This window comes from Balaenoptera borealis (genome assembly GCF_965194805.1).
Source record: "Balaenoptera borealis genome assembly, chromosome: 1".
NCBI lineage: Eukaryota > Metazoa > Chordata > Mammalia > Artiodactyla > Balaenopteridae > Balaenoptera > Balaenoptera borealis.
Window position 1 is genome coordinate 35523008 of NC_138860.1, and position 24537 is coordinate 35547544.

General features: G+C 37.7%; 2 protein-coding genes and 1 long non-coding RNA gene across 6 annotated transcripts in view; 2 read left to right on the forward strand and 1 right to left on the reverse strand.

The window, feature by feature from the left end:
* The window catches only part of LOC309628449 (uncharacterized protein), an 88508-nt gene extending 86854 nt beyond the window's left edge, over positions 1-1654 (forward strand). For 2 of the 4 annotated variants that reach the window (XM_082391573.1, XM_082391572.1), the window contains one exon: positions 1383-1519. The gene's annotated coding sequence lies outside the window, so the exon portion shown is untranslated. Of the gene's footprint in view, positions 1-1382 lie in introns of all 4 variants that reach the window. The other 2 variants (XM_082391560.1, XM_082391562.1) reach the window with 2 other exon arrangements.
* LOC309606328 (centrosomal protein of 78 kDa-like) lies at positions 1349-19605 on the reverse strand (the record flags this gene model as incomplete). Its single annotated transcript, XM_082343255.1, has 5 exons — positions 17092-19605; positions 15856-15900; positions 14305-14434; positions 2118-2165; positions 1349-1573 (listed from the first exon to the last, which is right to left on the reverse strand). The coding sequence occupies exons 1-5, from the start codon at positions 17358-17360 to the stop codon at positions 1349-1351; spliced, it is 717 nt and encodes a 238-aa protein (XP_082199381.1). The 5' UTR covers positions 17361-19605.
* Positions 7825-9342, forward strand: LOC309628575. The gene is made up of 2 exons (XR_014244549.1): positions 7825-8943; positions 9251-9342. It is a non-coding gene; the product is annotated as an uncharacterized lncRNA (long non-coding RNA).
* Positions 19606-24537: the final 4932 nt, after the last annotated feature.

Consider the following 24537-nt stretch of genomic DNA (forward strand, 5'->3'; position numbering starts at 1 on the left):
TATGAAAAAGAATGTATATAAATGTATAACTGAGTCACTTTCCTGTACAGCAGTAACTAACACACATTGTAATTCAACTATACGTCAATAAAAAATAAAATTTAAAAAAATTGCCATAAAAATCATCACATAAGGGGGACTTCCCTGGTGGTCCAGTGGTTAAGACTTCGCCTTCCAATGGAGGGGGTGAGAGTTTGATTCCTGGTCGGGGAGCTAAGATCCCACATGCCTTGTGGCCATAAACCAAAATATAAACCAGAAGCAATACTGTAACAAATGCAATAAACACTTTAAAAATGGTCGACATCAAAAAAAATCTTTAAAGAAAATAATCACATAAATCAGAAACAAATGAAACATAATAAAGTCCGTACATTTAAAAAAAAAAAGAGCATGGGTTCGGGACAAATTGCAGCTTACCACTTACTTATAGCTGTGTAATTCTTGGCAACTCACATAATGTCTCCTCCGACTCCTCATCTATAAAATGGGGATGGTAATAGTTCCCAACCTCATAGCGTTGCTGTAATCCATAAACACGGTTAAGTGCCTTGGTAAATGTTTGAGGCTCTCTGGTTATTGTGAATTAAAATACGTGGCTTCTGGCCATGTGATTTATAATAGTTTGACATTTAACCAAATGGTAAAACTGTTCCATTTATTATTCCCATCTCTTTTTACACCTTACCCTGTTTTGTTGTTTATGTTTTCTCCCACCACAGAGTGCTAGTTCCAGGAGAGTAAAGGCTTTATTTTGTTCACTGCTGAAAGCAATGGCACCCAGAAAAGTACTGTACATATGAAGACCTCAGAAAACACTAGCTGAATGAATGGTGCAAAGTGTCACAAGGAAAAATACACCAAAACTATCATTATAATAAAAAAGTATAGATAAATCTTTCTCTAATGGCTTCCAGTCAAGTAATTGAAAACACCATATGCTATAATAAAAACATAAGTAGTTTATTAAAATTTGAAGGCAAAAACATAATTTTAAAAGATTTAGTCCTATGTTAGGGGTGATAGAGTATGGATGCTTTCTTAAAATTCACAATCAGATCCAAGAGTATCACTTTCAGAATGTTCTAGTAGACTGAGTTTACTTTTAGTTGTCTTTGATGAAACAGTCACTATTCTACTCTCTTTCTTAACAGAAATGTGTTTTTTCAAAGACTCACTTTTAATTGCTTTATTAACCAAAGAATTCTTTTGCCCAATTCCTTTGCTTTTCTGCTTTACAGGTGAGTCAGAGCAGGAATGCAGGTCCTTCCCAGGTTGTTTCTTAGCAGAGTATTTTTTGGTATATTCACCTGCTTTGCTCATTTTCTCTGAAGAAGACCTGCTATTTCTAGATAATTCCTCCTCTTTTCTTTGACTTCCAGTTCCAGAAATGACATCTGCTGAAGGGAGAACATGTTCTAGCAATGAAATCTTCAAAAGACTCCTGCCGCTGCTCTGTGACTGGGACCCCTAGGTTGTCTTTGGAAGTTTCTAAGGCCTCCTGAGTAGAGACTGGGACATGGAAGGAGTCGAGAGGCAAAGGAAGCCCAGCATCACCTGTAATTTTCTGAAACTGGAGGGAAAGACAAAAGACAAGACAAAAATTTAGTGATGAACAAAGCCAACCATTAAAAAGTAGAGTTCAAAACTTCAATGTTATTCTGTGATCTTATTATTAACACAGTAATTGATTATTCAGAAGATTTCAGAGCCAGTTTTTTTCTAATTATATCTTGCCAAGTGATTCTCAACTTAACCTAGCTATATCCAAGGCTATGTCCGCTACATTTTCAGACTTTGGTGACTGGGGTAGTTATTACCCATTTCCTTTCCCTCACTAAAAATGAAACCCTACTCTGTAAGAAAATTAATTTCTTTTCTATCCTCCAGGCACATGTAAACAGTATATTGTTTGTGACCAGACTGTGTTCTCAAGCTGTCAGTTCCCAAGACCAGTCTGAGATTGGCTGAGGTGGGTGAAGGGGGCTCTAAGTAAGACTAGAGGAAAAGCTGATATGTTTCCCCTCCCATTCCCATGACCAGGTGAGTCACTATAATATCTTACGTATTAGCTATGTCAAGATTACTTATTTTAAAAATTCTGTCAATATGTGTACCTTCATTAGTGTTCCTTCATTGTAAGCTGACTGCATACAAATAGAAACCTAGATAAAATATGAATAGAATAGACATTTATACAATTTAAAATTTGGAATATTTTCTGTAATGTTTTCTTTCTTCATTCAGGAGAGTTTGCTTTAACTCATAAATTTTCTAAAGAACTTCCAGTTTTCTTATGTACAACAATACAGTATCATGAAATGGGCCCACATTTACTAATCTCAGATTTGGAGAGGACTCCACAGTCCTCTAGCTCCCGAGCATGTGAACTATTAGAGACTGACCATTATTATTTTCTCTCTGACTTGGTCATTTCCTTTTTGCTAATCACTCTTAGAATCATTAAGTGCTGTCCTGTCCACTTACTTGGAGATTTTGCGTTTGTACTGGGGCACTCTGCTTTGATTCTGATTTTTCTTCTTCAAGTGCCTTCTTTTCTTCTTTAGGTGGACTACTAACAGTAGAATTCATCTGGGGACGACCTAGTAAATGAAAATCTGACTGATCTATACCAGCCATTGTGGCCAGCTGCCCAAGCCTGGACCAGAGGAGGAAAGGAGAAAAGACAAAGGTTATTATAATCACATAAGAGCAGTTTAGATTTCCCCGGACCTACAATCATGAAATACTTCTAAAATCTTAAAAGCCAACATCCTACTCCAGACTACAAGCCTCTCTCTCCCCCAAATTCTCAGCCCTTTCCAGATTCATCCTCTAGGAGACATCCCACTGTCTCACTAGCAGCTTCAACATGTACCACCCCGTCCACTGCCTGTCACACCTCCACTCCCACACTTCTTTACCACCTTTCCTCCAGTTTCCAAGAATGTGTTTGTTCCTTCCTTCCCAACACCAATTCATTCACTGACAAAACACCACTCCATCAACTATCAATCTCCACTTCCCTCTTTCAGCAAAATTGCTCCCGGTTGAGAATCACTGACCTATATCTTCCCTGAAGATTAATAATAATTTTTATGTCTAAGACAAAAATAATTTTAATGCAAACTTATCAAACAAGCAAAATAAATGAAAGATAGGAAAATTCTTATCCATTCCCGAATATTTTCAATGAAAACTGCCTTCAATTTAGTCTTTACAAAAAACTATACCTACTAATTACTCTATCTACAGGTTACTCTTTTATAATGGGCTCCCCACTCTACCAAGGCAGGCTCCCCTATTTGCATTTCTTAATAAATTTAATTCCTCATTTTAAAACGTCAACTATATTACCTATAATTCCCCTAAATTTGGCTAAATATGGCCACGTAAGTGATGAAAATTGCTCCAGTTCCTCAGCAAACTACCATTATAGTCTCAAAGAGAAGAACGCCATGAAGAGAAATGAACTAACCCAGCATCTTTAAGGAGATCCAAGAAAGCATGGAACTTCTGAAAAGAATTCTCAGTGCTGCCCAAAACACCTTCATCATCCAGGATCATGCTTGTCAATGAGTGGGCATGAAGGCCTTCAGACAAAGAGAAATTTATATTTCTTAACTGGGCATTTTCATGTTCCAGCTATAAAAGAAGACTGAAAATGTCTGACATGCTTTTTTCTCATTGTCATCAAAAGTAGTCTTGTCTAGTTTCAAGGAACAAAAGGAAAACACTCAAAATGTAATTAATCTGTAATTAACCTAACTCTCCACCAGTAAAGACAGAGACCATATCACATAATAACCAAAACCCCCAGGCACCCAACAAAGTTTCCTATATAACAGGTGGTATATAAATAAACCAAAGTTATCGTTTTATTAATGACCTTTCACAAAAGATCACATTTCTAACTGGTTAAATTCATAATGAAGCCTCATTCCACATTAGAAAATTACCTGCTTTAAGTTTCCCTTAAATTAGAAAGTGAATTATAGAATCTGATTTGAACAAAACATATTACAACTCTGCTGAATGTTAAGAATTAACTTTAGTGAGCAAAATATCTAATGCTTACGTTTAAAAGTCCTAAATCATACCCAACCCAATTTATTAAATGTACGATCACCAATATTTTCTTTTGCTTCTTGAAAATATTCACTCCCGTGCACTCTTCCCCTTCCACTCATCACCTATGCACTTAAAACCCCCTATAAGCTCAACTCTAGTATTTCTCAGAAAGACTGTTATGTTCATGATGCCCCTTTTGCCTTATATAAGCAGATGCTCAACATTTATTGAATGAGTGTCCGCCAATCCAATGGATGCACTTTGAAAAATTCCTCCCTACGTTCAACCTATGATAAAGTATATTTAGATGGAACTTTTTAGATTATGCCCTGCTTTCATGCACATTACCTAATGTAATTCTTATAGTATATATTTTTATCTTGCATTGCATTCGTACAAGTTTTCCAATGTCTTAAATTTATTTAAATGATTCACTTTCCTAATTCATTGCCAGGAGAGTCTACTGTATATACAGTATATGCACAAAAAGTGCTTTTTTGAATCAAAGAATCATGAACAGAAAATAAGCTAGTGTCATATGAAAGCACACACACACACACAACGAGATTTTCACATTTTTAAAAACATGCTTTCTGGAATATAGATCATATGATCACTAAATACCAGTAAATGCAAAAGTCCATATGATACAACCAATTTGCAACATATTACAGTTTTAAAGTTTACAAACTATGTGTATATGGCTTAAAATCAAATCAAAATAAAACGAAAACACTCTCAAAAGTATAAGAAATTGTTTGCCTCATTGACTCATTTATCAACCTTAAGTCTTATTACTCTTTCCTCCTTTAACTGCTTTAGGCACTCCTCCAGTTTTTCCTAAACAAACAGAGTAAATATTATAACTAATTCGTAGTATAATATCCAAAAGCCTTTCCAGCTATAGGACTCATGAGGATTTAGGGGCAGAGCCAGAAGTGAACTCAGGTTTTAGTCTGCTACTGGTAATATCATACCATGCTAGTGAAATGAATTATCAAAATCTATCAAATTAGCATAGTAAAGATTTATTTAAATTCCACTTTTTCCAACATAAATTTGTGGCAGCCCACCATAAAAGGCATATGCGTATAACATAGCAAGTCAGAAATAAATAGTTAAGACCAAGAAAGAAAACTTCTATTTTTATTTGTGGGTCTCTTTATAGTAGGAAGTCCTATTAATGAACATGCTTAATATACCTGAATTGCATAATTGCAGATTCAAAAGCATTTTTTAAAAAGTAATCACTTTTAAAGCAATTTACAGTCAAGCACTGTTCCTGGAGTTCCCTGGGCATTAAATAATCTAATCATCAAAACCCTAAGAGGGGGGCTTCCCTGGTGGCGCAGTGGCGCAGTGGCTAAGAATCCGCCTGCCAGTGCAGGGGACACGGGTTCGAGCCCTGGTCCGGGAAGATCCTACGTGCCGCGGAGCAACTAAGCCCGTGCGCCACGACCACTGAGCCTACGCTCTAGAGCCCCTGTGTCACAACCACTGAAGCCTGCGTGCCTAGAGCCCGTGCTCCGCAACAAGAGAAAACACCGCAATGAGAAGCCCGCACACCACTACGAAGAGTAGCCCCCGCTCGACGCAACTAGAGAAAGCCCGTGAGCAGTATCAAACACCAAGCGCAGCCAAAAATAAATAAACAAAATTAATTTATTAAAAAAAAAACCCTACGAGGAAAGAACAATCACTAACTCCATGTTATTTTACAGATGAGGGAAACGGAGGCAGAGAAGTAAAGTAGAGCAGCACAGCCAAGGTGACACCACTAAGTAGCAGAGCCACACTGTGGACTCAGGAAGCTGGGTGCCGTTCCTGTTCACGGAGGTGGTAGTCTTCCCACTCACCAAGGTCAATCAAATAAAATGAACACTGATAAGCTCTCTTAGGAGTTTTAGGAACTAAGACACTTCGGTCCTTGAAGTGGGGACACTGCTTGCAATAGGCAGAATTCTAACAGAGCCCCTAAGACTCCTACTTACTGAAGTACACAAACCTTCCACTTAAACAATCAAACCCTAAATCTGGGTGCTGTAGTGAAGGGATTTTGCAGACGGAATTAAGATTCAAAATCAGTTGATTTTTTAAGATAGGGAGATTATTCTAGGTGGATGTGACCTACTCAGGCACCCCATGAAAAGGACTTGAACTCTTCCTGAATTGAAGTACAAAAGGGACAAGAGGGAGACTCTCCATTGCTGGCTCTGAAGAAGTCCAATGCTGCGGCAGGGAAGGCAAGCGAGAGGCCTCTAGGAGCTGAGACCGTCCCCCGACTGACAGCCAGCAAGGAAATGGGGACCTCTGTCCTGCAACTGCAGAATCTGAATTATGCCAACAAGCCAAAGAAGCTTGGAGGCATTCTTTCCCAGAGCCTCTGGATGCTAACACAACCAGACTGACATCTTGATTTCAGCTCTGTGACCCACACAAACTATGGTGAACATCCAACCTTTGGGGCTCAATGTTTACACTTAAATTTCACGTGCTTTAACACTCTCAAGAGGGAATCCACATGTTCCCGTGTGTATCTGAGCAGGAAACCCAGTCACGCTGTGCCTGGACTTCTGACCTGCAGAACTGTGAGCTAGTCAAATAGGTATTGTTTTCAGTCAGTGAGAGTGTAGTAAAAGAATTAATATTCTACTCAACCTCCAGGTTCGTGGACAAAATAAACGATTGTCATTGTTTCGGGCCACTGTTTCGGGGTGGTTTCTTATGCAGCGATAAACAGTCAGAATACCTATACTTATGAAAACAGTAAGGTATATTTATACATTTTAACTGCTTTGAACAATCACTTAAAGAATGAGGAACTCTATTATATGCCATCATTGGGAGAGGAACTGGTATCACTTTCTGGAGAGTAGCTTTTGGTACCTAACAACAATCCTACATCAGGAGTTTACCCTAAGAAAATTAAAGATGTGGGCAAAGATTTATCTACCAACATGATGTCATAAGATTGTTTATAACCAAACCCTAGAAGAAAGCTAAGAGCCTCCAAATTGGGATTGGTTTCAATAAAAATAGCTCACCGTATGAAGGAATGCGCTGTGAAGCCACTAAGAAAAGAATGACAAGAGGTCTCAACCAGAGTTAATGAATGGGCTTCAGGAGTTCTACATTCAAAATATATCTGTGCGTTTCTCCTGGGAGATGATGCATAAGCTTAATCAAATTCTCTGATGTAGAAGAGTATTTAGTGACATGGCAAAATATTTTTGATACTTTTTTAAGACAAAAGAGCAGATTAGGTGTGTGTACATGCAGAGGTGGCTTTTATTTCCTTCAATAAGTTGTTCACTGTTTTCAAAGATTTGCTCAATGAACATATATTTTTATATTCAGAACATGTTTAAAAAATTGAGAGTCTAAGAACTTCAGATTCTTTAATGTTTCATTACTAAAGCCAGTCAAGTTTTCAATGGGGAAAAAGGGGAAAAAATTGCAAAATTCCTCTACTTTTAGTATAATGGTTTAATCAATCTTCTAAAACTGATTTCAAAGAAATTCTAAGCAAATAAGCAAACAAACAAAATATCCTCACCACAGTCAGAGGAAAGTAGACTAAAATTCCTGACTGGTTCTAAATAGCACATCAAAGTGCAATTACATGAAATAGTTTCTCCCTCTAACGGAGGGAATTAGAACACAGTGTGAAATTTTTGTGAAAAAGTGTACCCTCCTCCTACAAAGTATTAGTAATTCATGTCCCTTACATGGAAATATGGAACCAAAAAAGTAAAATTGCTTGATATTCTATTACTTAAGTAAGACTAATGATAAGGCTTTGGAATAATTTTCCTTCCTGTCATCTGCTCTCCTTCATCCCTTCTGTACACTGGCTAGGGTGACTTTTCTGGGACAAAGCTCCCATCACATTGGATATCAGATTTTATGTTCAACTTTTCTCCATTTAACATTGAAATCAATCATTTCTCATATAATCAGGGGATTCATAACCTTGATTTTTTTTTTTGTGGGCTACAAAATATTCCACTGAGTGGGTTTACTGGTTAACCATTTTACACATTTAAATTCTTGCCAACTTTTCAGTATTATAAGACAAAATAACTGTTTTTATGCATGAAGGTTTTTTCCATATTGAGAAAACCATTCTTACAATAAATCCATAAAAATGAGTTTGAGATCAAAGCAAATGAATATTTTTAAGGCTCTGAGGTACCTATCTCCAAACTTCTTTCCAAAAGAGTTCTGAGATTTTATACTGCCATCAGCGATGTATCACTTGGTATATAACCTCTACTATAACTGTTGGCTTACTTCCTCACCTAGAGTGCAAGTTATTTGAAGATAGGGGGTGTATTTTATTAAGTGTTTATCCCCAGCACCTGTGCCTAGCACAACGTAGCTGGTCGATAAATAATTGCTTAATAAGGAAAATCCTTACCAATACAAGATGTACGTGTGTGAAAGACAGACTGTGTGTTTTTCTCTAACTGGATAGATGAAAACTTGTCATCTTCTTTAATGTGCAATTTTTTGCTTATAATTAGTAATTAAATTTCTCTTTTAGATTATATTGTAAAAGTTCAGATTCTCTGAGGCAAATGGGTCTGGCACTACCCGTTAGCTAGATAACCTTGGACAAGTTCTATAACTCTAGGCCTCAACTTCCTCATCTATAAAATGGAGATAAGCTCCCATATCACAGAGCTCTTGTGAGGATTACATGAGTTAAATCACATATGAAATTAGAAGAGTGCTTGGTACACAGCATATGTTCAATTAATGCTGAATGAATGAACATGTGAACGCAAGCAGTAGTGAAGGGCTTAAAATAAAATAGTCTCATCCCACTCCCACATCCAGCACTCAAGAAGCGACCGATTCTGTATGCAGGTTTTTTTTTTTAATTAATTAATTAATTTATTTTTGGCTGTGTTGGGTCCTCGTTTCTGTGCGAGGGCTTTCTCTAGTTGCGGCAAGCGGGGGCCACTCTTCATCGCGGTGCGCGGGCCTCTCACTATCGCGGCCTCTCTTGTTGCGGAGCACAGGCTCCAGACGCGCAGGCTCAGTAGCTGTGGCTCACGGGCCTAGTTGCTCCGCGGCATATGGGATCCTCCCAGACCAGGGCTGGAACCCGTGTCCCCTGCATTAGCACGCAGATTCTCAACCACTGTGCCACCAGGGAAGCCCCTGTACGCAGGTTTTTAATTGTAAAATACGATATGTGTACTGAGAAGTGCACAGGACAAAACTGTCAATGTGACAAATCAAAAGAGAATACTTACATAACCACTACTCGAATCTGAAAGTATTGATACTTGTCAGCATCTCAAAAACCCCCCATATCGTTTTCTCATCACAAGCTCCTTCCCTCTTCCCGGTTAAACACCATCCTCATTTCTCGACAATCATTTCCTTTAACCTGCATGCATCCCTAACAAAAGAGTTTAGTTTTGTCAAAATCTAACTTTATGTAGAGGATCATAGTATATGAAGTCTTTTCTAACTTATTTCTTTCACTCAACATTGGTTTAAAAAATTCATCCACATTGCAGCCTGTAGCTCTAGTTCATTCAGTTTTATTGCTTGATAGTTTTCCCACTGTACGAATACACATAATTTATTTAATTTTTGACTCTTAATGGATATTTGGTTTGTTTTCAGTTTGTGCTAATGCAAATCATGGACAGGAATCCTGCTGTACCGGTTATTCTGGTGCATTTACACAGGGCGGGGGTGAGAGCTGCTGGGTCACAGGCTATTTATATACCTTCAGTTGATGGAGAGTGCTAAATGCTTTCCAAAGTAGTTGTGTCGATTTATACTCCAGTATAAGCAGGGTAGAAGATTCCCATAGTACTCCAGGTCTACAATACCTGATACTACCAGACTTTATGTATTTGTCAATTTGATTGGCATGAAGTTTCATTGGTTTTGACTCACTTTTCTCTTATTACTTAATGAAGTCGTACACTTTTCTGTGTTTACTGGCTGTTTGGATTTCCTTTTTTATGAGGTTTACGTCAACAATTGTTATTTTTTATTCTTATTTTTTTAATTACTATTTATTTATTTTTGGCTGTGTTGGGTCTTCGTTGCTGCATGCAGGCTTTCTCTAGTTGCAGCGAGTGGGGGCTACACTTCATTGCAGTGGCTTCTCTTGTCGTGGAGCACAAGATCTAGGCGCGCGGGGTTCAGTAGCTGTGGCACGTGGGCTCAGTAGTTGTGGCTCACAGGCTCTAGAGCGCAGGCTCCGTACTTGTGGCGCACGGGCTTCGTTGCTCCGTGGCATGTGGGAATCTTCCTGGACTAGGGCTCGAACCTGTGTCCCCTGCCTTGGCAGGCACATTCTTAACCACTGCACCACCAGGGAGGTCCAACTATTGTTATTTTGAATTCTTCTCCATTTCCAAGTAATACTCTTACATGACTATTTTCTGACTAAATTTGAGGCATTATCTGTTCACTTTCTGATTTACTAAGTAAGGGTTTAGTTCCTTTACACTCTTTCCTATGTCCACACTGCTCAGTAAAGTTATGTCATCATTAGTTATTCCACTGCTCATGATCTCTTTGACTTGTAGTGATATACTTAAAAACCTACATTGTTGATCCACTATAAACTCTCTCAACGTCACGCTTTGTAAAATGAGGACATTCATACCATCTTCCCTTTTTTCTACCTCCTGTCTACCTTCCAAACCTAGCTTTTACGTTGTCAAAGTTGAAATTTATATTTTGTTCTATGTGCAGTTAAGTCTTCTGTTATTTGAGAGTCAGTAGGGAGTAAGGTTTAAGAGAACAGGCAGAGAACCTAAACTCAAAGCCTCGATCCAACCCTAAGTTCCGTACAGCCTGGGCAAGTTCCTTCCCTGTCTTAGCATCCTTTTCTCAAAAGTGGGAATGATATTAGCACCAACCTCATAAGGCTATTCAGAGGATTAAATGAGTTAATATATGCAAAAACACTTAGAGCCTAACATATACTAAGTACATACTAGTACACAATACATTTCAGTACATACCAAGTTAATACTAATACATACTAAGTATAGTTTAGGTTAGTTATTTGTTATTACATGCAAGTTGACAATAAAAGCAGCAAACCAAGACAGTATTGCCATTATTACAATTAAATTAATATTGCCCACTACAGATGTACTGTGTCTTTGTGTATAGACTACACCTCGTTCCATACTGTGTCAGTGTCACTGCCCTTGTGCAGGGTGACCACATACCCCAAGCCACCTTGGGCTGTTCCAGTTTATACCTGTTGTCCTGATATTACAGCATTAGAGTGCCTCCTTACACTATTGAAGTGTAAGGAGTTTGGACAAGTTCTGGTTTGGACAACAAATTAGATAAGTGGTCATTACCCCTGTGTGTCACTGAAAACGGGGGCATCTATAGTGTCAAGTTTAAGTGGATTTTTCTCTTCCTCACCAATAGTAGGTTAAAAATCAACCATAGTTTAGTTTGCTTCATGTTTATGTCAGTATAGCCTTTTCTCCTCTGGAGTTCAAGTTCCTTCTCCTCTTCCTCTCCCTCCTCCCTTCCAACAGTGCCTAATACCTAGTAAGTACAATATGCCTCAAGGTGTTTCTAAGCTCTCAATCACACAATCAATAGAAGCCTCTCCAATCTAGACTAGCTGCTCTCTGCACTGAATCCCCTATTACCTTCCTTCTTGGTTTATTGCCTCATTTTGCTGGATTATTTTTATAAATAGCTTAAGGTGTAGCACAGGAGGTAAATTTTTCAAATTTCTTTGTGTACAAAATATCTCATTCAGCCTCCACTTATGACTAATAGTTTGGCTGGATACAAAACCCTAGGGTGAAAACTATGTGCTGGAAAAATTTGGAGATATCTTTCTAATGCCTTCCAGCATCCATGGTGCTGATGACAACTATGATAAAGTCAGATTTTAACTTTTTTTTTTAGGTGACCAGTATTTTTCTCTCTGGAATGAATGTATCCTCTCAGTATTTTATTCTATTTTAATTTATTTTTTCAGTATTTTAAAGTTTCACAATGCAGTGTGCCTAGGTATGAGTCTATTCTTGTTCATCTTGCTCAAAACTTGAGTAACTATTTTCAATCTGAGGCCTGATGTCTACTTTCAGCTGTGGGGAATTTTGTTGCCCTTTGACAGCTTTCCTCCATTTTTTGTCTGGGTCTGGAGTTTCTAATAGTAACATGTTGGATCTCCCAGATGCAGCCTCTCTAACATATTGCTATCACATTTTCCATTGTGTCATTCTTTTTTATATACTGAGAAATTTTTTAAATTCCTACTGAATGTGTTTCAGCAACCATATTTTCATTTCCAAGACACCTCTCTTGCTTTCTGACCATTCTCTTTTTAATTAACACCCTAGTCTTATTTTATAGTTGCTAGCTCTTTTTAAACCTCTCTCAGGATACTAATTAGGGTTTTTGCTTAAATTATTTTGTTCCCTAAATTGTCCCCGGTCCTACCAGGATATGTTTTCACTCTTTTTCCCCCTCTCTCGTGTTGTAAGCTTTACTCAACTATCAGGCAAATGACAGTTATTTTCTATTTAAGAATGAGCGCAGAAAGCTCCCTGAAGTCAACGATTGATTGGCTTCTTATGCAGGAAGAAGTGGGGAGTGACTGTAATAGGATCCCCCCCAAACACTCTTTTCTAGGGTGTAAAAACTCACACTAGCTGCCCTAGTTCTCCCCAGTTTCACTGTTTTCAAAATGAAATCATCTCATTTCAGGAGCGTGAGGGCGGGGCTGGGAGTCCACTCCTCCAAACACAACCCTTCAATGAGCTCCCCTATTTCAGTCACACTTTTAACTAAATCTACCCTCTCTCCTACATGCGCATCTGAGCATGGGGTTACTTCTGCAGGTGGGGTCAGAATCCTCCTCAGTTGCAGGTGGTCCCTGTGCATATTCTAGGTGATGCTTTTCCTCTGTTCTACTGCTTCAGTTTCACACTCTTCCACTTGTCTTCTGCCTTTCAAAACTATGTTGAAATCTCTTGACTGTTGTTGGCTTATGTACTTAAACACTTTGATACCATCCTTGTAGTGTCTTGTCAAAACGGAGAAGAGCTACAAGGGTTCTCAGTGCATTCTGAATCTGCTATTCTGTGGTCCCAGTGTTTAAAGTTCTTGGTCTTCCCCAGTCTATCACTGCTTTTAGAAATACAATCTCCTGATCTACTCATGAAGGAAATGAATACAACGCATCTAAAATGACAAGGAATGCGGCTTAGATGTTCTAGGGTCTTGTCGTACTCTGCAATTTACTAAGAAACCACTTATGTGCTACAAATTGTAGGTGCTCATTTATAGAACGAAAGGCGGTAACTCTACATGAACTATAGATTTCTCCTACTGTAACATTTCATAATTTTCTAAGTTTTCTTAAAATTTCTCTATATTATCATTAATTTTAATTAAAAACATAAAAATCTAACTTTCTCTTTTGAAAATCAAAGAGTAATTACCATAGTCCTACAATAAGGGGATAATTAGTTCTGAAACCTGTCAAGTTTCATGTTTCATACGAAAAGAGAATCATATTAAATAATTTCAAAAAATTAAACATGGACTTTGTAGCACAAAGACAAGGTTCCCCCAAATGGTATTCCCTTATTTACTAGAAATGTTCAGCTCTGCATTAAAGTTGAAATAAAACAAATATATTATTTTTGAGGTGCAAAAGTTTCTCATGAAAATCAATTTTTCTTTTCTGTCTGTAGAAACAAAAGTATGGAATCACATTAGATGTCGGGTTTATTAGGGAATATAATGTAGCTTCTTGATGTTTTTTATTTTAGGAAAGGAGAATATTAACATCAAAACTTTTTTCAACCTTACTTTTATTTAAAATGAGGCCATATTTTCCTCTTATAAAAAGAGAGTTCAACTAGAACTGTCAATTTTCTCATTTGTAAAACAAGAGCACTGAATCAGCTGACTATATTCATTCAGAACTCAATTTCTTTATCTTATGATCACTAAGGTTCTCCCTAAATCGAATATACTAAGGTTCTAAGGAAAGGAAACTATATTACTAACGACATGTTTTGATTTTTATTTCTTAGAGTTCAAATGTCCACCATTCACCTTGGTGTAAGCTTAAGGAACCATTCAAGGGGATACAATGCAGATGGGAGGAGAAAACAGAACCCTCACTCAAGCTGTGCAGTGTTGCAATCAGGCTTCCATTTGAAAAATAATCTTCTCTATAGCTTTAAAGTGATAACTTTGTACCTGCAATGCTTCTTGTTTCAAACTGATTTTCTCTGGCTCTTCCTGAACACTTTCTGAGGAATCTTCGACCTCTTCAATTTCTGAGGAGGAAGGACTCTCTACTGTCACAGTACAGGAAATTCTGATGGACCTGAGTGTCACAAGAAGATAGGAAACCACAGAGTTGTTAAACTGAAGTGCAAAGAAAGAAGACAAGATTGTATAAAAGATAACACAAGCCAGATACCAAATATCCACATATTAGAGGACATTTAACAAAAGTGATCTGAGGTATCATTATTTATAAATGTCTCTCACTGCTCCTTAGTCTAAAACAGGCAATGACTAAGTAAAAGTACAGTAACTTATTTTTGCTGTGTTACTGTACAGACCTCTGTTGTACATGGTTAGGATTAGTAATGGGAATTGCCCATATTATTTTATTAAGTTTCTTTCACAGAAGCCAAGTGAAGAGCCAAGGTAAACATTTTTTCTCAGATCAACTTTATACTGCAAATGAAAAATGTATTCTTTACCATCAGACGAAAACAGTCTGGAAGAAAATGTAGTTTTTTGGAGGAAAATACATCAGTAAAGGGACTGATGAATAATCAGAAAGTCAACATATCTAAGCTGTGAATAACAGACGTTTGAATTTTAAAAAATAAATCACATACACATACACAACTAAAACTGACCCATCAAAAATTTCATCTTCTCGTCACCCGTAAGCCAAAACTAGGGTAAGAGTAATACAATTCTCCTGTCAAGCGTCACTGCCACTGCAATGTTGTTCCATAGGACATTTCCAAACATTTAAAAACTGACCTGGCCACAACCCCATAAAAGTCTACAGATCATACAGAAGTGTGCTGGGATTATATAACTACGCAGAAGACAAGTCACTAGGACATCATTTTCACAACAAGCAGCAAAACTGCAGCATAGGAAATTCCCAACAGGAGAACGAGGCGCACACCCCTCCCTCTGGGCATGCAAGGGCAGGACTGACACCCAAGGTGCTCTTCTCTCAATCTCAGCAGTGGTGCCTTTCACAGAGCAACTATGCAGTCTCCCAAGACCACTGGGAAGGAGAATCTGATACTGACAGTATTAGCTTGCCATGAGGCCATAAGCGAGGGAATGTGTGTGGCCTTGGTGAGAGAGCAGAGGTTTGGGAGATGTTGCTTTATATTGGCTTTCATATCAGGAAGTTGTACATATAGCCTGCAAACAACATTTCTTGAAAACATATGAACATTCTTGAGTATGACAGCTCCATGTGAGGGGTCAGCAATGGCAGTCAGGTTTGTGTCACTGGGTAACAGCTGATTTGTGGACTGAAGAACAGGCTTCCTTGTTTACAGACATAACCACAAGGCTGCCAGTTGTGTGCAAAATCCACACAACTACACAGTTGCATTGGGAGAGCGACCAGACAAGTTTTACATGGATTTATTTCAGAGAGGGAAATGCTTCTTTTAAGGCTCTGTCAGTTTAAAAAGCAAAAAGAATGACCACCCACCTTTCCCAATTCGACCCCTACATGTCATAAATATGATAGCTACATACCTGCACCTGACTACATACATCACGAGTTTGATGAATGGAAAGCCCCTAAAAGGATATCAACAAAATGAAGTTAGATCTTGATGTAAATACATCACCAGTTAAATCCAGTTAATACAACTATTTAGTATTATGTACAGTATCCATACAGAATTGTGTATAAAAATAAATAAGCTCAAAAGAAGGACCTGGAGGGCTCTGCTACAGAGAAAACTGAACAGAATTCAGCCGACTGGCTTAGTGATAACTCTCTGAACTGCTGAGAGGCCCCTTCAGTTCCTATGTTCAGGATGGTTGAGATTTCAGTCTCACTTCTTTAAATGGTGATATTAATCGTTCTCTAATTTACCACTCTGTGTGATGAGGATGGACCTGAGATTAAGTGTCTCACCAAGAAGATAGGAAACCACAGAGTTGTTAAACTCAAGTGCAAAGACTGGGGATTCAACACTATAGTTTATGCAACAGCAATTCACATTACCATTTGCAAAAAATTAGTTGGTTGTCCAATAGGGATTATAAACATTCATTTAACATGAGCTACTGAACAGATACTTTTACACAGTAACTCCTTCAAGTACTATTTAAAATCAATTCTCTTTGTTTTCTGAAGCAATTGTTAACCCCCAATTTCATGAATACTATCAAGTAAGTCACTTGAAAATCATCTAGAGCAATCTATTTCACTTAGCAAGCCTAAAGCTATAATTCAACAATTTTATTGACTGTTCTATGACAAAAATTACTATGAACAGCTATCCCCTGGATAAGTAATCAGCTAAAGCTAGTTTGACTCACTAAATCTGATTTACTGAGTTAATAAGCCAGTTGATTTAGAATAGGTCTAATGCAGATTTCTCATCCATTCTGCATTAAACTACTTCCCATGCCTAAAATGTCTTTTTTCCCATTCGTACATATCCAAATTCCTACTTCTGTGCTGTAGGGCTTGGCTCAACTACACCTGCCTTTAGTGAAACTTTTCTCACCTACACAATTGGAGATAATTTTAGTCTCCTCATGACTCCCACGGGGTTACCTCTGTTGTGACACTTGAGAAACAACTTGAAACTCCCAATTACTTTCTGTTTTTCTTCCTTAGAGGGCTCATTAGGCAGAAGCCATGTGTGAGTTATCTTTTTTCCTCTATAGAAAGCACCAGACACCACCCACGTAATAGAAGTTCCAAAATAAAGAATTCTGAACGACTGAAAAAGACAGGGAATGCAAACACATTACCTGTTGCTTTTTGCACGTTCTGCAGTACGCCATGGCAGGAAACCAGACACACCAGGTGGTAGAGGTTCAGGACCATAACATTCTTTACCAGCAGAGTGTTTCCTTCCATTAATTACAGGTTTCTTTGTGGCCAATCCTATGTTTGACAAAGCACGAAAGAAGGAATCAAGATGCACCAAAGGGGGCTTCCGTGGTGGCGCAGTGGTTGAGAATCTGCCTGCTAATGCAGGGGGCACGGGTTCGAGCCCTGGTCTGGGAAGATCCCACATGCCGCGGAGCAACTAGGCCCGTGAGCCACAACTACTGAGCCTGCGCGTCTGGAGCCTGTGCTCCGCAACAGGAGAGGCCACGATAGTGAGAGGCCCGCGCACCGCGATGAAGAGTGGTCCCGCTTGCTGCAGCTAGAGAAAGCCCTCGCACAGAAACGAAGACCCAACACAGCCAAATAAATAAATAAATAAATAAATAAATAAATAAATATGCACCAAAGGTCTACAGAGCAACTCTCAAACGTGTACAGTTTGAAAGGAATCAAACAGGCACTGGACAATGATGCCAAGGCCATTAAAAAAAGGATCGTTTTGTAAAAAGGTTTTACATAAGCCAGCATTTTTTAAAAATATAAGTTCTCTACAGTAACAAGTTATTTTAACTAAAACAAAAGTATTGAGATGTGCAGAAATGGAAAAATAAATTTTTTAAAAATCCCAAAGTATGATACATTTTATGTATCATACAGAAACACTCAAGTTTATTGAATCTTAGAACACCTTTGGCATTTCTGAATCTCAAGGATAGCGAAACACAGGTACACCCATGACTTCTGCCAAACAGAATCTTCAGAATTGGACCAAAATTTCAATTTAAGATGAATTTTTCTATGTAAAAACAGTAAAAGTTATAAGACTGCAAGTTGCTGGGTGGTAGGTGAGTCAATGTTACTCTCCTATATGCCTGTCAACCTTCACTGCCCCTTTGATGTCATATAGAAAACACACAAAAAAACAAATGAAACCCACTGGATAAAAGAGTGAAATGTGGAGACTTATCGTATATTTCAGTAGTAAAGAGGCAAGTATCTTTATATGAAATATTTGGTTGCAAAAACTAGACCTACGTGTTAATATTTTATTTAGAACAAGCCATATATTAAAATTCACATTTAAATATTTAATTTGAATTTACTGAAAACAAACATCATAGGTTAAAATGGTTATATTTATCCTTCAAATCTACTATATTTCATGTTATTTTATTTATTTATTTTAATAGATCTTTATTGGAGTATAATTGCTTCACAATTCTGCGTTAGTTTCTGTTGCACAACAAAGCGAATCAGCCATATGCATACACATGTCCCCATATCCCCTCCCTCTTGAGCCTCCCTCCCACCCTCCCTATCCCACCCCTCTAGGTCATCGCAAAGCACCGAGCTGATCTCCCTGTGCTATGCTGCTGCTTTCTACTACATTTTAGCAGCATTAGAATGGAGTGTAAAATAGAGTGTATGTGGTAATATAGGATAACTATTTCGTAGAGTGTAGCTTATTGATAATCACCACATGATCCTGTGTGATTTAACATGCCTCTTAAAAATATATAGGAGCTCAGTTCATTTTGTGCTATTTTATTTTGTTTTTTAACTTAATTACCCTCCAAAAAAAATGTCTGTATGCATGTGGTTTGTATGTGTATACCCTTCCTTTACTTTCAGAAACTAATGCAAATACACTTGTATTAAAAATTTTTTTAATTACACCTTTCGTGTTAGGAGATAAAAAAAATTTTCTAATAAAAGTTCCCATCTTTTTTAGGCATACATAATTACAATATAAATGTGACACAATTCACACCATTATCTTACCCCTATACTCACCTGGATCTAAGTATATACCCAGCTATTGATTTGGCTTACCTCTATGTCTCCAAATAACTGAGGCAAATACAAAAAATAGCCCAAGAAATAAAATTACTCTTAAAATAGCTCAATGAGCTTGTATACTTCAGTTACATTTCCACTTTGTTTAATCATGCTAAATAAAAAAAAATTTTTTTAATTGTTTTATTCTCATTCCATGATGCCGTATTATATACCACCAGGTACTAATATTACAGAATTCCTAATATGTTTTACATATACATGTTTTATTCATGTATATTTCCATTTCTAATATTATAGCAAAAGGCAACTTAGCTATTTTAAGAATGCTTTACAGATCATAAATTTTTAATGATAATATGTAATTAGTGTGATACCACAAATCTTAACTTCTTTGTATGTACTATTTGATTATTAAAATATCACTGTCTTGAAATAACAATTGGCAGACAAATCATAAGCTTTTTTTTTGACTTCATAAACACTCTTAACACCTTCTATTTAATACACTATTGTCCAAGCAAGTTGATTAATGGAGAATCAAAAACATACATCTTTAAGTAGAAAAAGAAAAGTTGTATTTATGAAGATGTTTACAATAGTTTATTTTAGGTTATTTCTAATTTTTCACCAATTTAAAAAATGGACCAACCTTCTGAATCCAATGTTAAAAAGTATAACTATGAATTTTATGAATCATAAAATTTAAATTTAGTATGAAAAGATAAGAATGGCAAATTATATTGAAGCTATGTGGAATTATGTTTATAGACAACAGGAAGAGAAAATAAAAATGTAAACAATGGGAGGAACCAAATTGGTGGAGTAGAAGGATGTGCTCTCACTCCCTCTTGCAAGAACACCGGAATCACAACTAGCTGCTGGACGGTCATCAACAGGAAGACACTGGAACGCACCAAAAAGGATACCCCGCATCCAAAGACAAAGGAGAAGTCAAAATGATACGGTAGGAGGGGCGTAATCAGAGTAAAATCAAATCCCATAACTGGTTGGGGGGTGACTCACAGACTGGCGAACACTTATACCACAGAAGTCCACCCACTGGAGTGAAGGTTCTGAGCCCCACATCGGGTCTCCCAACCTGGGGGTCCGGCAATGGGAGGAGGAATTCATAGAGAATCAGACTTTGAAGCCTAGTGGGAATTGATTGCGGGACTGGAGGAAAAAAAGACCCCACTCTTGGAGGACGCACACAAAATAGTGTGCACATCGGGACCCAGGGGAAGAAGCAGTGACCCTGGGGGAGACTGGACCAGACCTACCTGCTAGTGTTGGAGGGTCTCCTGCAGAGGCAGGAGGTGGTTCTGTTTCACCATGGGGACAGGGACCCTGGCAGTGGAAGTTCTGGGAAGTACTCCTTGGTGTGAGCCCTCCCAGAGTCTGTTATTAGCCCCACCAAAGAGCGCATGTAGGCTCCAGTGTTGGGTTGCCTCAGGCAAAACAACCAACAGGGAGGGAACCAAGCCCCACCCATCAACAGTCAAGTGGATTAAAGTTTTACTGAGTTCTGACCACCACAGCAACAGTCAGCTCTACCCACCATCAGAGCCTCCCATCAGGCTTCTTAGAAAGCCTCAACCACCAGAGGGCAGACAGCAGAAGCAAGAAAAACTATAATCCTGCAGCCTCTGGAACAAAAACCACATTCACAGAAAGACAGACAAGATGAAAAGGCAGAGATCTATACACCAGATGAAGGAACAAGATAAAACCCCAGAAAAACAACTCAATGAAGTGGAGATAGGCAACCTTCCAGAAAAAGAATTCAGAATAATAATGGTGAAGATGATCCTGGACCTTGGAATAAGAATGGAGGCAAAGATCCAGAAGATGCAAGAAATGTTTAACAAAGACCTAGAAGATTTAAAGAACAAACAGAGATGAACAATACAATAACTGAAATGAAAACTACACTAGAAGGAATCAATAGCAGAATAACTGAGGCAGAAGAACGGATAAGTGACCTGGAAGACAGAATGGTGGAATTCACTGCTATGGAACAGACTAAAGAAAAAAGAATGAAAAGAAATGAAGACAGCCTAAGAGACCTCTGGTGCAACATTAAACGCAACAACATTCACATTATAGGGGTCCCAGAAGGAGAAGAGAGAGAGAGAAAGGACCAGAGAAAATATTTGAAGAGATTATAGTCGAAAATTTCCCTAACAGGGGAAAGGAAATAGCCACCCAAGTCTAGGAAGCGCAGCGAGTCCCATACAGGATAAACCCAAGGAGAAACACGCTGAGACACATAGTAATCAAATTGGCAAAAATTAAAGACAAGAAAAATTTTTGGAAGCAGCAAGGGAAAAACGACAAATAACATACAAGGGAACTCCCATAAGGTTAACAGCTGATTTCTCAGCAGAAGCTCTACAAGCCAGAAGGGAGTGGCATGATATACTTAAAGTGATGAAAGGGAAGAAGCTACAACCAAGATTACTCTACCCGGCAAGGATCTCATTCAGATTTGATGGAGAAATCAAAAGCTTTACAGACAAGCAAAAGCTAAGAGAATTCAGCACCACCAAACCAGCTCTACAACAAATGCTAAAGGAACTTCTCTAAGTGGGAAACACAAGAGAAGAAAAGGACCTACAAAAACAAACCCAAAACAATTAAGAAAATGGTCATAGGAACATACATATCGATAATTACCTTAAACGTGAATGGATTAAATGCTCCAACCAAAAGACACAGGCTTGCTGAATGGATATAAAAACAAGACCCATCTATATGCTGTCTACAAGAGACCCACTTCAGACCTAGGGACACATACAGACTGAAAGTGAGGGGATGGAAAAAGATAGTCCATGCAAATGGAAATCAAAAGAAAACAGGAGTAGCTATACTCATATCAGATACAATAGACTTTAAAATAAAGAATGTTACAAGAGACAAGGAAGGACACTACATAATGATCAAGGGATCAATCCAAGAAGAAGATATAACAATTATAAATATATATGCACCCAACATAGGAGCACCTGAACACATAAGGCAACTGCTAACAGCTATAAAAGAGGAAATCGACAGTAATACAATAATAGTGGGGGACTTTAACACCTCACTTACACCAATGGACAGATCATCCAAAATGAAAATAAATAAGGAAACAGAAGCTTTAAATGACACAATAGACCAGATAGACTTAATTGATATTTATAGGACATTCCATCCAAAAACAGCATATTACACTTTCTTCTCAAGTGCGCATGGAACACTCTCCAGGATAGATCACATCTTGGGTCACAAATCAAGCCTCAGTAAATTTAAGAAAATTGAAATCATATCAAGCATCTTTTCTGACCACAACGCTATGAGATTAGAAATGAATTACAGGGAAAAAAACATAAAAAAACACAAACACATGGAGGCTAAACAATACGTTACTAAATAACCAAGAGATCACTGAAGAAATCAAAGAGGAAATCAAAAAATACCTAGAGACAAATGACAATGAAAACACAACGATCCAAAACCTATGGGATGCAGCAAAAGCAGTTCTAAGAGGGAAGTTTATAGCTATACAAACCTACTTAAAGAAACAAGAAAAATCTCAAGTAAACAATCTAACCTTACACCTAAAGGAACTAGAGAAAGAAAAACAAACAAAACCCAAAGTTAGCAGAAGGAAAGAAATCATAAAGATCAGAGTGGAAATAAATGAAATAGAAACAAAACAATAGCAAAGATCAATAAAACTAAAAGCTGGTTCTTTGAGAAGATAAACAAAATTGATAAGCCATTAGCCAGACTCATCAAGAAAAAGAGGGAGAGGACGCAAATCAATAAAATTAGAAATGAAAAAGGAGAAGTTACAAAAGACACCGCAGAAATACAAAGCATCCTAAGAGACTACTACAAGCAACTCTATGCCAATAAAATGGACAACCTGGAAGAAATGGACAAATTCTTAGAAAGGTATAACCTTCCAAGACTGAACCAGGAAGAAGCAGAAAATATGAACAGACCAATCACAGGTAATGAAATTGAAACCATGATTAAAAATCTTCCAACAAACAAAAGTCCAGGACCAGATGGCTTCACAGGTGAATTCTATCAAACATTTAGAGAAGAGCTAACACCCATCCTTCTCAAACTCTTCCAAAAAATTGCAGAGGAAGGAACACTCCCAAACTCATTCTATGAGGCCACCATCACCCTGATACCAAAACCAGACAAAGATACTACAAAAAAAGAAAATTACAGACCAATATCACTGATGAATATAGATGCAAAAATCCTCAACAAAATACTAGCAAACAGAATCCAACAACACATTAAAAGGATCATACACCATGATCAAGTGGGATTTATCCCAGGGATGCAAGGATTCTTCCATATACGCAAATCAATCAATGTGATACACCATATTAACAAATTGAAGAATAAAAACCATATGATCATCTCAATAGATGCAGAAAAAGCTTTTGACAAAATTCAACACCCATTTATGATAAAAACTCTCCAGAAAGTGGGAATAGAGGGAACCTACCTCAACATAATAAAGGCCATATATGACATCATTCTCAATGGTGAAAAACTGAAAGCATTTCCTCTAAGATCAGGAACAAGACAAGGATGTCCACTCTAACCACTATTATTCAACATAGTTTTGGAAGTCCTAGCCATGGCAATCAGCAAAGAAAAAGAAATAAAAGGAATACAAATTGGTAAAGAAGTAAAACTGTCACTGTTTGCAGATGTCACGATACTATACATAGAGAAACCTAAAGACGCCACCACAAAACTACTAGAAGTAATCAATGAATGTGGTAAAGTTGCAGGATACAAATTTGATACATAGAAATCTCTTGCATTCCTATACACTAATGATGAAAAATCTGAAAGAGAAATTAAGGAAACACTCCCATTTACCATTGCAACAAAAAGAATAAAATACCTAGGAATAAACCTACCTAGGGAGACAAAAGACCTGTATGCAGAAAACTATAAGACACTGATGAAAGAAATTAAAGATGATACCAACAGATGGAGAGATATACCATGTTCTTGGATTGGAAGAATCAATATTGTGAAAATGACTATACTACCCGAGGCAATCTATAGATTCAATGTAATCCCTATCAAATTACCAGTGGCATTTTTTATGGAACTAGAACAAAAAATCTTAAAATTTGTATGGAGACAAAAAAGACCCCGAATAGCCAAAGCAGTCTTGAGGGAATAAAACGGAGCTGGAGGAATCAGACTCCCTGACTTCAGACTATACTACAAAGCTACAGTAATCAAGACAATATGTTACTGGCACAAAAACAGAAACATAGATCAATGGAACAAGATAGAAAGCCCAGAGATAAACCCACGCACCTATGGTCAACTAATCTATGACAAAGGAGGCAAGGATATACGATGGAGAAAAGACAGTCTCTTCAATAAGTGGTGCTGGGAAAACCGGACAGCTACATGTAAAAGAATGAAATTAGAACACTCCCTAACACCATACACAAAAATAAACTCAAAATGGATTAGAGACCTAAATGTAAGACTGGACACTATAAAACTCTTAGAGGAAAACATAG